Below are 14,348 nucleotides of genomic sequence, written 5' to 3'. Positions count from 1 at the left end.
TTTTTTCTTAATTACCTGTTAAAAAGGTTGTATTCTTTTCTTAGTTGAAATTACAGCAATCTTCTTGTAATAGTTGAGCAGCTTTTTGCAACTTTCCAATAGTATTTTGGACAATCGTTCACCATGAGCTTTAGGTTTGATGTTGGAAAGCATTCTCCCCACATCACCCCTTATCTTCAGATTCAACCTGGACTCTGGCTTGGCCACTCAAAAAATGTTAAGATATATTTAGAAACTGCAATTTTAGAGACTGAATCCCGTTGTGAACAGATAAGTGGGTATATGGTAAGACTGAGGATTATGATTGCAGCATTCAAAGTGGTGTGTAAAGCAGAAACCTTTCTAAAAAATCATACTGGATAACCTTATGGAGAGCTTTAAGTGTTAAAATCAATGTTTGGTTGGAGAGAAAGTCCATGGAGTGATATGATGGGCTTCAGGTCACAATGCAGGCAGCAAAGATAACAACCACTTGGACTTTATAGATGGACTTGTGGGGCAAGACAGAGCAGAGAGTTACAATAATCAATACAAGAAGTGACAAAAAAGCCTCAATGGGAGCAGCAGAATCACTGAGTGTGAGAAACGGACAAAGGCAATGCTTGAGTAAATGAAAGTAGGCAGGCTGAATACGGTTATTGATGTGTTTTTCCTAAAGAGAGTGCGTCAGTGAGGGTGAAACCCGGAGTCACATCAGGGAGAGTTCAGGGAACTTCCAGAAATTACTGAGATAATCCAAAACCTTGTGTGCAGCTCTCCCAGAACAACTGAAGCACATAACAGTTGCAAGTATGGGTTGTTGTTAAAGTTTTTTAATCTTTAAAGACAAGCAGTTCAATACTTTTGGTTGTTTGATGTAGGTAGAGTCGGGCCCTCCATCTGCCCATCTGTCCGTTATCTTTATTTTGTTCATTTCAAGTAAATCTATTGGATTTTCTTTAGCTTTTAGCTTTTCTATATCTTGACAGCTATTATGTCAGCTATAATGAATGTTAAAATTCATTATGATATAACTGTAAATCTTTACACAAAAACAAATGCAGAACAAGCAGCTGTTTCTCATGAATAGGTGATTTGTTTTTACTCGGGAGTGAGCTTTGAAAACCGCATGGAAAACTGCAACAATTTTATATTTGACTTTACATAATCTGCTCTTCTAGATTTTCTCCCTCTGTCATTCTATGCGGGCTTTCTTACATTTTTGTTTTATTGAGTTCAGTGCTATGTTGCCATGGAGGTAAACCTGAAATGGATCACTAATGAAGTTCATGTAACGAGAAGCGTTTTGGAAATAGTTAATTTACCCAATTTGATGAATGCTTTCCCCAGAAACAGCACTTTTATTAGACTCCCCTTAATGAGCCACAACTCTGCTGTGTCATCCACCAACCAATTTGTTCGAAATAAATGTAGGACCTTGTACTGAAAATGAAACGGTGAGTAAAACGGCACTTTCCGTGGGATGCCCGTAAATAACTGAAGACATCTCTAAGTGTACAGAAAATACCGTGGTGTGTTTTTTGAGTAGCTGGCGGAGGCATAAATAGCTTTTTCAATACATACAAATTTTCCTGTATTTTATGGTTGTTACCTTACTTTAACATTATCTTGGTTTTGAAGACTAGCTTTTAGAAGATTGTTTCTCTTCATTTCACCTCTGCCTTTTCATGGAAGTTACTAACACTGAAATGTAAATTGAAGAAGGCTGGAAGGATGAGGTAGATGCCGTAAAAGTGATGCACTTCGAAATGCACCACTGAATCCTCCATTACAAGTACAATATTACAGGTGTAGCCTGGAGACATCTTCATTTCACTTGAAGACAGACCACTCTCCTCTTTCCACTCTCCAGCTGAGATGACCCATGCTGAGTACAGCGGTGCTTCTCATCTACCACATGTGCATAATGGCTTGTATAATGTCTTGGTGTTTTTTTTTTCGTTTTTTTTTTCCTTTCATTTCATATTAACCACTTTGGAGTCTCTCTGAGTAGCAGAATTCAGAGAAGGTGTGTCAGTGAAATCTAGCAAATGTGAATGAGAACTGCAATTGTTTAATATCGTTTTTGCCATCAAAGCCTAATTCCTTCAACAATGTCTTTGTTTTTAATCATTCAAATCCAATTAAATTCAAGAATACTCTATTGATCCCAAAGGGAAATGAAATGATCACGGTGAGCCCACCACTCTGCCTGAGACTTAGGATCTTAGTCATTGAAATCTATGTCAGGTGTGTGCAGGAGTACTGTGAAAGTCTGTCCAATTGGCCAAGTATTATATTATAGTTTGCCAAATATTCAAACTACACTTTTCATATTTTTTTTCAGAAAAAATGTCTAATTTTCCTTCTACCCAACATTTATGCAATACTTTATGCTTGTTTATCTCATAGCACCTCTGTAAAATCTATTAAGGTTGTGGTCCAAACATGACAAATGTGCTAAAACAAACGAGGTTTGAGTAATTCAACATCTAAACGTAAAATCTGTGAAATCTTTACAATGTTTGTTTGCAGTTATTCCTGTTTTCATTTCCTTATTGTGACCCTGTCCTTTGAGTGTGTTGATAGCTTCTGGAGAAAATGGGACAGTAGGACAAAACCACCAAAGTTTTATGCAGACGGATAAAAAGCTATACGAGAAGGCTTTAGGAACGATTTGGTACATTTTAAATCACTGCCAGCTGGACATGTCATCTGCTCATTGGCATCAGACAAAGCGATCCTCTTCAATGGATTAGAAGGTCAGGGTGTCAGTTCCCCGCGGAGTGTGACTCTTGGACACCAGAGATGCAGTCTGTGTGTATATGTGGGCTCACCAAAGCACACAATATCCACATATGTTCATGTGGCTTGAGCATAAGTTCCTGTTTGTTAGTTCTTGCTGTGTGGAAGTTTAATTTAGAGCACATTACATTACACTAGATTCAATAAGCACATGTTTTCATCCAGAGGGACTTCACAAATACTGGAGGGACGGGAGAGTTTAATATCTAGCCCATGAACATGCAGATTTAGGAATGCGGGGAATCAGATTACCTCCTGAGCTGCAGTGGCAATATTCACTTTGTGTGTGATGGTTGTCTCTGTTAATGTGCGGTTTATCCACCCTACAAAACAAGGGTGGTGTTTGAGTTCACCATTTTATAGAAATGTACAAAGGAAATGGTCAACGAAAAAATAGTAAGAACTTACCGTGTAAAAAGTGCTGATGGCGGAGGAAGATATGCAAAGGTTATAACACAAATCTAAAAATGGAAATGTGTTTGTTCAAAGTGTCGCACTATGTTTGTGGTAAACCTCTCACCAAAATAAACATCAGTGAAAAAACCAAAGCTAACTGGGCATAAAATCTTTCTTTTTGAGATAAACACCATCTATAAAAATGTCTTTCTTACCTATGTTATTATTTACATCTGTCGATAAAACTAACTCTGTTGACAAAACTAAAAATGAACAGACATTGTTGTTTATCTTATTCTTTCTTCTCCTTTCACAGTCAACAAGCACAAGCCTTGGATAGAGACCTCCTACCATGGAGTGATTACAGAGAACATGGACACAGTGCTGCTGGATCCTCCACTGGTCGCGCTGGACAAGGACGCTCCGGTTCCTTATGCTGGTAGGGAACCTAAATCCCAAATGGCAAACACTCCAATATGTACGGTTTATCCAAATGGAAATCATTTTTCTTACATTTTCACCCAATTTATTGGTAGAGAAAGCAGGGTGCTCTCACACGTTTCCTCACTAACACACTCAGGACCCCGACAAAGATGCCACAGCTCTGTGCTCAGGCAACTATAGCAACTTCACACCACTGGACAAAAGCAGATGATCCAGCAGTTCTCTGTGCCCACTGTTTGTCATGGAGCGTGAATTTCATTTGTCACTTGCAGAAGTGTAAAACAAATGCTGTATTTTTTTATTTACATTTTTTTTTCAAAATGGCAGCCTTTTTTCTCACCATGTAACAGACCAACTCTACAGACAGACAAAAATTGGATTTCTAAGTATTTTTAACTACAAACCCAGGGAAAGAGTGTGCATCCTTTTCACTTCTAAGAGCAAATACATTTTTATGCTGCAAGAAGATTCTGGGTTCAAATCCCAACCTGAAAACACATTTATTCAAACAAGCCTTTGGGAATTAAATTACGAGCAAAAAGTTTTTGGTAGGTAATGTCTAATCTCGTTATGGTAAAATGGATCCAAGTGCTGACAAGTATTGAAATCTGATAAGCAAACTATTTTCCTTCTTTTCCTTCTTTCGCATCTGAAAGGTCTATATATTATCAGAAGAAATAACAGATATTGAAAAGTGTGAAACGAGCACCCTGCAGTATTTCTATACTATATTTCTGTACTTTCTAACCTAGATGCCTTACAGCATAATCGATTATGCTTTTTAGTCTGTAATACATTTTTAAAATAAGACATCACAACCCATTTTCGTTAAACATAAGCGGAAACCCTGAAAACCCTCTTCAGAGCTGTTGTTCCTTTCCGCTCAGATAGGCTTACAGTGATTTGCAGCACATTGTTTTACCTGGTAAACAAATCTGTGATGCACTGAATGTTTAATGACACCACAACAACCAGGCTGACACAAGGGAAAATTTATTTTGGATGCTTTTCTCAGTGATTAACATGTGGTTTGTTTGCTTGAGAAGGTCAACGTTGGTGAGAAATCACCCGGGAGCAAAAAAAAAAAAAAAACAGAAGCGTCTGACTGGTGATATTTCTCTCCTTGAATGTTTTTTATTGCTTGTGGTCTAATGAATGAAACCAGCACAATAGCTTCCAAGGAGACAGAAAAAATGGCCGTAAAAGAGCAGCTCCGTTCCAATTTATCTTCTTTGGCTTACCCTGTATTTTGTACAAACACCTCCATCCACTCCCCACCTCAACCCCACACAATCTAACTATTCTGTCACATTTTTATCTGGATCTCTACCCTCATTTGGGACTTTTTTGTCCCCCATCTTGGCACCACATTCCCTCTTCCTGATTCCTATAGTCCTTTTTCCTCTTCTCTATCTCAACACATTGCTCCCAGCGAGCTCATATTCAGCCAGTCACTTAGATTACAGACACTCTCATCAATCCTGGTTTTGTTTTATGGCAGAAAGGAGCAGGCTACCCTTCTGGCTCCACATTAATTGCAAAGTGAGAACACAGATGAGAATTGTTAAGCAGTTTCTGCAGCTTTTATACAGCGCCCGTAAAAGATATTTGCCGTCTTCCAGGTTTCTTCTGTTCTTGGATTTTTGGAACACCAACATGTTTTAAATGATCAAGTTTTAAATTCAATGTTCCATTAAAAAAAAGGAACATATTCCAAAAGTACACACCAAAATGTAATTACTTCATTTATTAGGAGAAAATTGCAGTGTGAAAAACCAAAAACACAACAGAAATAAATTGCTTCCATGTTAAATGGATGAATTAACTTTAATTAACCACATTTTTGCAAAGATATTAATTTAAGGCTCAAACTCCAACTCTTAAAACTACCAGTATGCACTGTGAATTGGCACAATATAAGTAAAGTGAACGAATGTTTGTTTTTGCTGCTTGATTTCTTTGTTGTTTAAATTATGAGAGATGAATCAAGGATGTGCACTGAACCTGCAGCTTTGCACTCTCCTTCCCAAATAAGTAAGAAAGAGTAACAAATTTAATTAATTTACATGGCTATTCAATTTATATGAATAATATTCTTAAACAATTCTTTGTCAGAGTAACGTTATGGTGGATTGATTACCTAATGATCAAAATTATGTATATAGTTTTGACTGTCTAGCTGTATTTATCATAAAGATGTGCAGTGTGTCCCGTCCACATTTCAGTTTTTTCACTCTATGTTTTCTTCTGTACAAAAATTGTTTAAATGGATATAGAAAAGTAAATTAAAATAAACTTTCTGATACTTTCTGGTTAAATCTTGTCTTTAGTCAGTGACTGAACTTTCAAACACAGTCTAAATGGACAGGGTTTCAGTCAATGTGCCTTTTTCTGATGACTAAATTATTTTTAATTTGTGAATGAGAGCAGGTGTTTTGGAAATTCTGGCAACACCGCAGCTTTGTGGTGGATTTCTTTTTCATTTTATGTTAACTAAGTGCAAGGTTGATGTGGCTACACGAATGAATTTGTTTATTTACGTAAAATATATTAAAATGTAGTTCATGTTATGAAACAAAACAGAAAAAAAATCCAGAAAAAAAAAATCATTTTTGCAATTTTTTTTATTTTTCTATTTTTTGTTTTGCTGTTTTCTTTCTCCTGTAAAGTCCTTTTTTTTCTAAAGGCCTTCTTCTTACCAAACATTTTTATGCATATCCTCTTTACTCTCTATTGCCTTCGGCTGCGTCTGTCCTCCTCTGCCACAGAACATTTCACTTTGATGTAAACAACCAACACTGTGCCCACCAACAGAAGCACAAAGGTGTGTGGGTCGAGGAGCGCTGTGTGTACCGATAGCCTTCTCTATCAAAAGTAGCATGAGCAATGGTGGCTTAGGGCTTCAGGGGGCTACAAGGCAAAACACACAGTTTCACTTGCTTGTTCTTTATCTCAAGGCCACAGTCAACAGCCACAAATACTTTCCATTCATCATACTACCAGAAAAATGTCCTATGGTACATTGTTTCCTCTGGACGCACAGAGGGTGGAAGAACAAAAGTATTCTAAGAAAGGGGGAATGGATGGCTAAGGGGAGCCAGGGAGACAAAGAGCTGTTGAATGTAAGTGGAGGATGTTATAACCAGCTTCTTGGAGACGACTCTTAATATTCCTGCAGGGTGTTTGTGCGAGTAGCATGTAATTTTCATGATTGCACAAACATAGTTATGATTCTGAATCGGTTTTCGACCCCTTTTATGCTTCCTTCTCTGTGTACTTGAGATAAAGATCATCACCTGCACTCACCAATCGAGACTCAGCCAACATGAACTACTAGACATCAAGCGAATAATGGGTAATTTACCCATAAACTTCTTTCACACACCGCCCCTCAAACCGGATCTAGTAATTCCTTTAATTTGCTTCAGCATCATTTGTGAAAGTACTTGCATAATGAGAGGGTTGAAGGTTTTCCACCTTTTATAACTCCAAGCTGTGGAAGGAACGCAGCTAGAGATCCACTGCGGTGGACTTTCCTGTCTGGTTTGATTTTCTGGTTTTTGGACTATTACACAAAAGAGAAAAAATGTTGAGGGTTCTCCGAAAAAAAAAAAAAAAAAAAAATAGAAGCTTCAAAGATTGATCCCATGCATTTATTTAAATTTATGCCCTCAACCTTTTTCTGATTTATTAATCCCAAAACGTGCAGCTGTATTTAGCTCTGATGCATTTAAAGAACTGAAGAACTAGGAATCTGCATTGCAAATTAGCTAAGGCTTTAAATGTTATAGTGCTTGATATTATGAATACTAAGCACTTGTCCCCCATTCACAAATGCCATAAACAAACAAAATAAATACTATTAACAAAACATCCATGGCTAATTGCCAGAGAGTCTGAAAACCAATTATTTAATCTTATATTTTTAATTAGATTTTATCCATCTCCTGTTTTCAGTTTAGTGTTAGAAAGCTCTATGTCAAATTTGTAATATGATCAGAAAAAAAACAAAGATTGCCAAATGTTTTGGAATGGAGCACTGGTGAAATGCTTTTAAAATCTGCGTTTAACTAGTTTAGTGTTGAAGAAAATTTGTGGAAATCGATAAAGAAAGTGCATGTAGAGGTAAATTTCTGATCCACTCTTTGAAGGATTTTGTATATTTAGAACAACAGACGCCCTCGGATCATAACAAACAGGTGTATTTGTACTGTGTGATGGTCAGTCGTGAAACATAAATCCAGTCAGGTAGTTGGAAACTCCAAGCTTCCTGTGACTGTGAAAGTTGTGTAGCGTGTCCTCAGTTTTAGAAATGACTTGGTAACCATTTTCAGAGTAACAGAGATGTTTTGTGATGCTCCCTCTGATCATTCAGCTTTCATCTAGTCAGAAAGTTCTGTCTAGTTAATCCTCGATTAATCCTCGGTTAATACTCGGTCTTGCTAATGAAGTCGAGTCCAAAAAGTGGTCAATAAAAATTACTTTTTTACAATGCTGTACACAGGAACACTGCTCACGTAACACTACTACGGGAGTTCAGACATGTAGATTTATGCTTAGTCTTTTAGCAGAAGTAATGACAAAATTACTGCCATACAAGTAATGAAAAATTATGAGAGTCACTATCTGAAAAGACGAACACAATGCTGAAATAAGCAAGAATAATGAACGTAAAAGGGAAATTAACTGCATGATTGCATTGCAGAACAAATTCACCTCTGATCACAGAAACACTTTTGGCTCATGTACAAAGTCATTCATAGCTGGTCTCCCACTGCCAAGTCCCACTGTACCGGCTACACTGCACCGAGGTGAAAATAGCTGAGAAGCTAATTACACTATAGGACCCAACAAAGCAGAAACTGTGACACATTTCAAAGAGAATGGGGCAAAAGAGGAAGTGGAATAGAGAGGAAGAAATGTTTGGGAAAAAAAAAAAGGCTGGAGATGTGAGAGGAGGAGATGAAAGAGTGAGACAAAGGTAGACCAGATAATGGGGATGTGCAGTGTGTACGTGTGCAACAAGGAGACGGAGAGAAGTAGGGAGGAAGATGATGTGATGGATCATCAAAGGATAAGAGAGGATATTGAAGCGAAAGTCTGATCAAACCAGGCTGGTGTCTGTTTCTCTGCCCTGAGGAGAGGAGGAACATTTCACTGTGCCTGGCTGCCACGTCCCCCCCCACCCTAACCCCACCCTCCTGCTATCCTCTCTGTCCTCTTTGCCTTTCTAACGTGCTTAAATTTCTGCAGTGGGGCCGCCGTAGTTTGCAGGTTCTGGATTGGCATGTTGCAGCGTAAAACGAATGCAATCACAGATACAATATGCTCGTTTGGGAGCTGATCTTTATGTTTGTGAACAAGGTTTCTGTTTTGGTTGTGCAAAAAAAAAAGAGTAGAATTTGAACATCAGATCTGAATATCTTCCACTCACTGGAAAGAATCAGCCACTTCTGGGATTCCTGGTGAAAGAGGAATGAGGGCGTAAGCTGTTTATTATTGAAGTATTAATTAAATTCATGCAGAGCAAATAGTAAGTACACAGTATCACATTGTTATGATGTTTTGTGGGCCATTGTTTAGAAAGAGATGAGCAGTCAAAGGACCAGCAGAGAGCATCACCAGGGGAAACCCAAAATCTCTAAAGATAATGGTGAAGGTCTGGATTTATGGGTTGGTTCAAAGGATTCATTATCAAAGGTATTACTGGTAATTATTTTTTATACTAAACATAAGTAACAGACAATTGAACGTGTTTTTTTTTGGTTGCATATGGCTATTAAACAAATTATTTAATTACCAAATACCTTGTAATGCAGTGACTGCAAATTAGAAAGGATAATTTAAATGAGTTTTGATCTTAGATTTAATCCCCACCATCTATTAAGGATGTTTAAGTGACAAACAAAATATCTGGATGTCAGAAATTTTCAACATTGTTTTTTTTGTTTTTGTTTTTTTTTTGTCATGTGTTTTTGTTGTCATCTTTAGTTTTGAATTAGAAAACAATAACTCTAGTTGTAACTTTGATTAAAAAGATAAAAGTTCAGTTTCAAAGTTTTTCCTGTAATGGATCATAAAAGGTAGTAAAAAAGAACAAATAAAAGTGATTCACTTTCTTATTTTGAGCTTGAAAATCCTTGAAGAGGAGCCAGATTAAAGAACTGTCTCTAAATGCACACTGGGCCGTGGATTACTAAACATTTGGGTCAGTGGTGCCATCTGCTAATTAGCATTATACTTGTAAGAACAATGAAAGTAAAATGTTGTGTGAGATGAATGAACACGCGAGTCCACAGCCATATTATAATGGGAATGCTAGATATTGTGCAGACAGCCAATTAAAAACAAGAAACAAGGTATTTAATAATACAGGAATATAGTGTCATGAGGACAAGTTTTCCAAAGCCTGTCAATGCAGGTCCATTCTTTATGTAATTTCAAATCACAAGTTTAAAGCTTTCCATGGTAATTAGTTTTTACTGAATAAGGAAAGGCAAAAAATAAGCACATTTATTTTGATCCGTTTGAGATGAAAATCTTTGTAGGAAATAAAGCCAAAGTTTCACATCTTGTCAGACGAGATCTTTGCTACTGATGAGCGGTTCTGTGTTTGATTCCTCTGATGCAGCTAGTGAAATCTTTACTCATTATTGTTCCTTCTATTACTTCTGCTGCCTTTGTTTTCAGCTGGCTGATTAAAGCCTCCATCTCAAACATCAGCAACTGTTGGGCCTCCTGTGAAAATGACAACAGTCCTACCAACACATTTCACTCTACGAGCAAGACCTTTGAAGAACGCCTGTATCATGACGTCACAACAGCTAACAAAATGTTCTTTCAGATGATTTTTAACATATGACCTAACTATGGAAAGCTTACAATTCTGAAGGTAATTTGAGAAATTGTTATAAATACATGCGAGTATTTGTTGGGGTGAATTATGCTTTCCTAGAGTCAGTAGCCTTTTGAAATGTTTCTTCTCCTTAGAATATTACAGTGTTTGTTGGTAACCTGGAGCCTGACTTGCATCCTGCCACTGGTTTATGTTATGAAGTGTTTTTGAACCACTTTCTTAGAAGACAGTAAGAAGAATGTTTTGTAAAGGCTGGATCCTGTTTTGACCTTGGTTCTGAAATGTGTCGGTAACGAGTGTTTTCTGAAGGTATAATTTGGTGGGGCTTCACCACCTGATGGAAAACAGAAGGTTATTTATGATGTGAGCGGTCTAATGCTTACTCACAGTGTATCCTGGACCCAGGCTAAGATTGTTTAATATATGGCTGCTAAGAGAAATGGTTGTTTTTCACCACACCTTTAGTGTTTTTTTTTTTTACAGTTTTTTTGTTTGTTTGTCTAGTTTGGATTTCACAGAGAGCTGTTTTTCAGGCTTGGACAGTTTTAAGGAATGTATGTAAGTGATTTAAATGAGTGCTGTGTGTATTATTTCAGACAATTATTTTCCATCCTTTCATTTTTAAACCAAATTTTGCTTTTAATCAACGGCTTCATCTAGTCTCTCCGTTGCTGACTGTTGCATTATTCAGTGTTATCTAATCTTATCTTTGTCTAATAATACTTAAATACCTACATGTGCAGACTTGAATTAGTTTTTAAATGAAAACCACTGGCAAACATTAAAACCTGATTCTTTTATTTAGCGGGAGTCACCTTTCCTCTAGGTAATTGGGTCCGTCTTGATTCTAGGACTAATTACACATCCAGTAATGCCTGGCTGAAGCTCTGTTGTCGGTGCATTGTCTGATCGCTCTCGACGTCAAACAACCTCTTAGCCTATGATTGATTTCATGAAAGACCCAATCTGTTCTGTTATTAGCCTACTACCCCATTTTTTGAAATTGCATTGGCTCTTTCTCTCTTGTCTGGACACCATGGGTTTTTAAAATGTTTTATTTTTTATTTTTTTTATTTGTGTGTGATTTTCTTAAACTTACAATAAGCTAAGATTGTGGATATTTTGTGCACACAAGTACAGAGCACCTCATGCATGTTTGCTGTGTCTATATTTGAAACATTTAAAATGGATGTAAAAATTATGCTAGATAAAACTGACAATGCTAGCTAAAAACAAATAGCCATTCCTCGTTGCATTCTAAGCATTATTATTTTTTTATACCTGTGTTTTTGGTAGATGGACACCAAAAACTGCTTATTTTTTTTTAAATAACAGATGCAAGAATCTGCTTCTCAAGGACAGGCAGTGACCCTGGTCCTGATATGAGCTAAATTGACCTAAAGTAATGTGCAGTGAAGAGCTCCTCTAACAAACCCAGATCATCTCTTTATTCTCCTTTTCTCTCCCCTTCTGTCTATGTGACGGAGGTTTCAGAGCCTCAACGTGCTGACAGGTCAATTAGACGTCAATTTACATATATTCCTCAGTCCATTTGCCTTATCCATTTGAGCATGAAAAATGATTATGAGCCTTTTTGACCTGTGTACCATATCAATGTTGCTCAGACGACTTTATCCTTAATTATCTGTGACCCATTCACCCTTTAAACTTCCAGCTTCCCTCCCCATATCTTTATCATTGTAATAAAGTTAGACTCCTGTTTTTTATTGGCTCTCATTTCCATTCCAGACTCTATTCACCATAAAGCCAACCCCTACAAAGCTTTATAGAGTAGTTACTCCTCCCAAAAACCTTATGAAGCCCTTTTAACATACGAATTGGCATTATATCACAGCCTATTCCTCCAAGTCAATGCAAAAACCTGAAATGCATTGCTCATTAATATTTCTCTATACAATATATGTTTTCGATGGTGTTCTGATTTGTATGTGTTGGTCTCAAATTTAAGCTGGAGTTGCACATTTTACTGAAATTTTAGAGTATATAGTAAAGCTACCACAAGTTATTGATCTAAAATAACAATATTATTTTCATGAATGCTTGCCAACTGTAACTCTTTTGTAGTGAGGTACCGGTTTCAAATGTCTCCTATATTGTGACTCAGACCAAGCTAAAGTCCCGCTAAGCAAAATGATGCCTTATGGCTATGGTTAGATGTTTTTATCTATTAATTTATTCTGAAAAAAACATGTCGGATCATTGGTGTGTGATCTAAAGCTTAAATGAATAATATGAGGCATACCAAATGGTCCACCTTTAAATTGCTTAGAATTAGGGTTTTGGAGTGACGTTGTCTGGACTTAAATCTATTTTGCTTTATTCTAAATCTTAAATAGACTCACCAAGCTCAAAAACTCATGAATGTGGCAAATCGTCTCAATTCATTGGTAACAGGAAGTGCTTAAAGCATGTTCTCTTCAGACTCAATATTTTACACGTTCTAAGAAGCCCGGATGATGTTTTGGATGTGGATGCTTTTGTAAGGTTTATTTTCCAACATTTTGCTTAGATTTAGGCACATAAATACTACATTTTTGCTTGGAATTTTAAAGACATTTTGTCATATAATAAAAAAGCAATTTCATTCATTTATTTAAACATATACCTCTAAAAAGTAAAGTCAGAGAAACTGCTCAGTGTTAGTGGTCTCTTAATTTTATTCAAACCAATAAAACAATCGAACCACATATAATTTTTTCTGTCTCATAATTTGGTATTTAGTTTTCACCAAGGGGTTCGATCATCTCTGAAGTGGCTCAACATGATCTGACAGCCGCACGAGTGAAATAAGATGTTTCTACATCTTCCCCAGCCACCGTGCTCTCTTTCTGCTCAACAGACAAAAAGAGGGAGTGTTCAGTTTTTCCAGAAGTGCCAGAACATTTGAAGGGCAATTTCAGTCGAGTGACAGAGTAATGGATGAAGGCAGCCAGAGCCATCAGTCAAGTGCTGAACAGTACCAAGTCAAAGTTCTAACAAACACCCAATCTTCCGTCTCTGCACTCGCTGCAAACTCAATTTCCCTGCCTGGCTGTGGAGTGTAACAGGGCATTTCTTAGAATTGTTATTTTTCCCGTTGACCACATGAACGAGTGATAAAGACGTCAATATTTTAGTACTTTAAAAGGGACTTTTAGTGCTTCACCATGACCACAAATTAGTTTCAGTTGACTGCATGTTAACCTCTGCTGGTATTTTTGGTCTGTTTTGAAAGTCGGCTGGTCTCATCCTTAAGGTTATACACCTTGAGCTCTAAAAAGGTTACAGCTGCTGATCTAATTCAAATTTTCTACAAAATAATTAGTATTCTTTCAGAGTTTTTTTTTTTTTTTTTTTTTACCAGTGTTACATCCCTGAGTACCTCTTTGTCTCTCTTCTCTGCTAATTGTGACAGTGAGAATGATGCTTAGATAAAAGAGGGGTTGGTGGTGAGAGTAAGTAAGTAGATCTCTCATCATTCGGTTTCTACCTCCCAGGGTACAAATAATTGAAGACGCTGTTACGCCAGTCCTTTCCTGCCCTTCTAAGACCTTTTGCTGACCTTTTTCTGTCATTTAACTGTATCACAAAGTGCTGCTGTCCCTGTGTGATGATAATTAAGTCAACTCACACTCCACATGTACTGGGTATATCAGACAAAACAATTTCAACACAATGAGAATTAGTTGTCATGGTAATAAGTTGTCGAATTAGTTGGACTAACCTTAAAGACAATGTTTAAATAGGGATTTGGCAAGATTATGAGCTAAGATGTAGTATGCTACTTCTTTATTTGTTATTGTGGTAAATGACCGATATACTAGCTGAAACACTTGGCTGACAGGAAGTGGTTTGCTTTATCTTTTCA

At 37.0% G+C, this 14,348-nt stretch overlaps 1 protein-coding gene across 1 annotated transcript in view; it reads left to right on the top strand.

Moving 5' to 3' along the window:
* The window catches only part of clstn2a (calsyntenin 2a), a 157,203-nt gene that overhangs the window by 75,864 nt on the left and 66,991 nt on the right, over positions 1-14,348 (top strand). The window contains exon 2 of the mRNA XM_044134158.1: positions 3,497-3,619. Within this exon, the coding sequence (XP_043990093.1) occupies positions 3,497-3,619 (123 nt within the window). The remainder of the gene's footprint in view (positions 1-3,496; positions 3,620-14,348) is intronic.

Source organism: Gambusia affinis, linkage group LG12 (assembly GCF_019740435.1).
Source record: "Gambusia affinis linkage group LG12, SWU_Gaff_1.0, whole genome shotgun sequence".
In the NCBI taxonomy this organism is placed as follows: Eukaryota; Metazoa; Chordata; class Actinopteri; order Cyprinodontiformes; family Poeciliidae; genus Gambusia; species Gambusia affinis.
The sequence above is the reverse complement of the archived record's forward strand: the minus strand, read 5'-3'. Positions and strand labels throughout refer to the sequence as shown.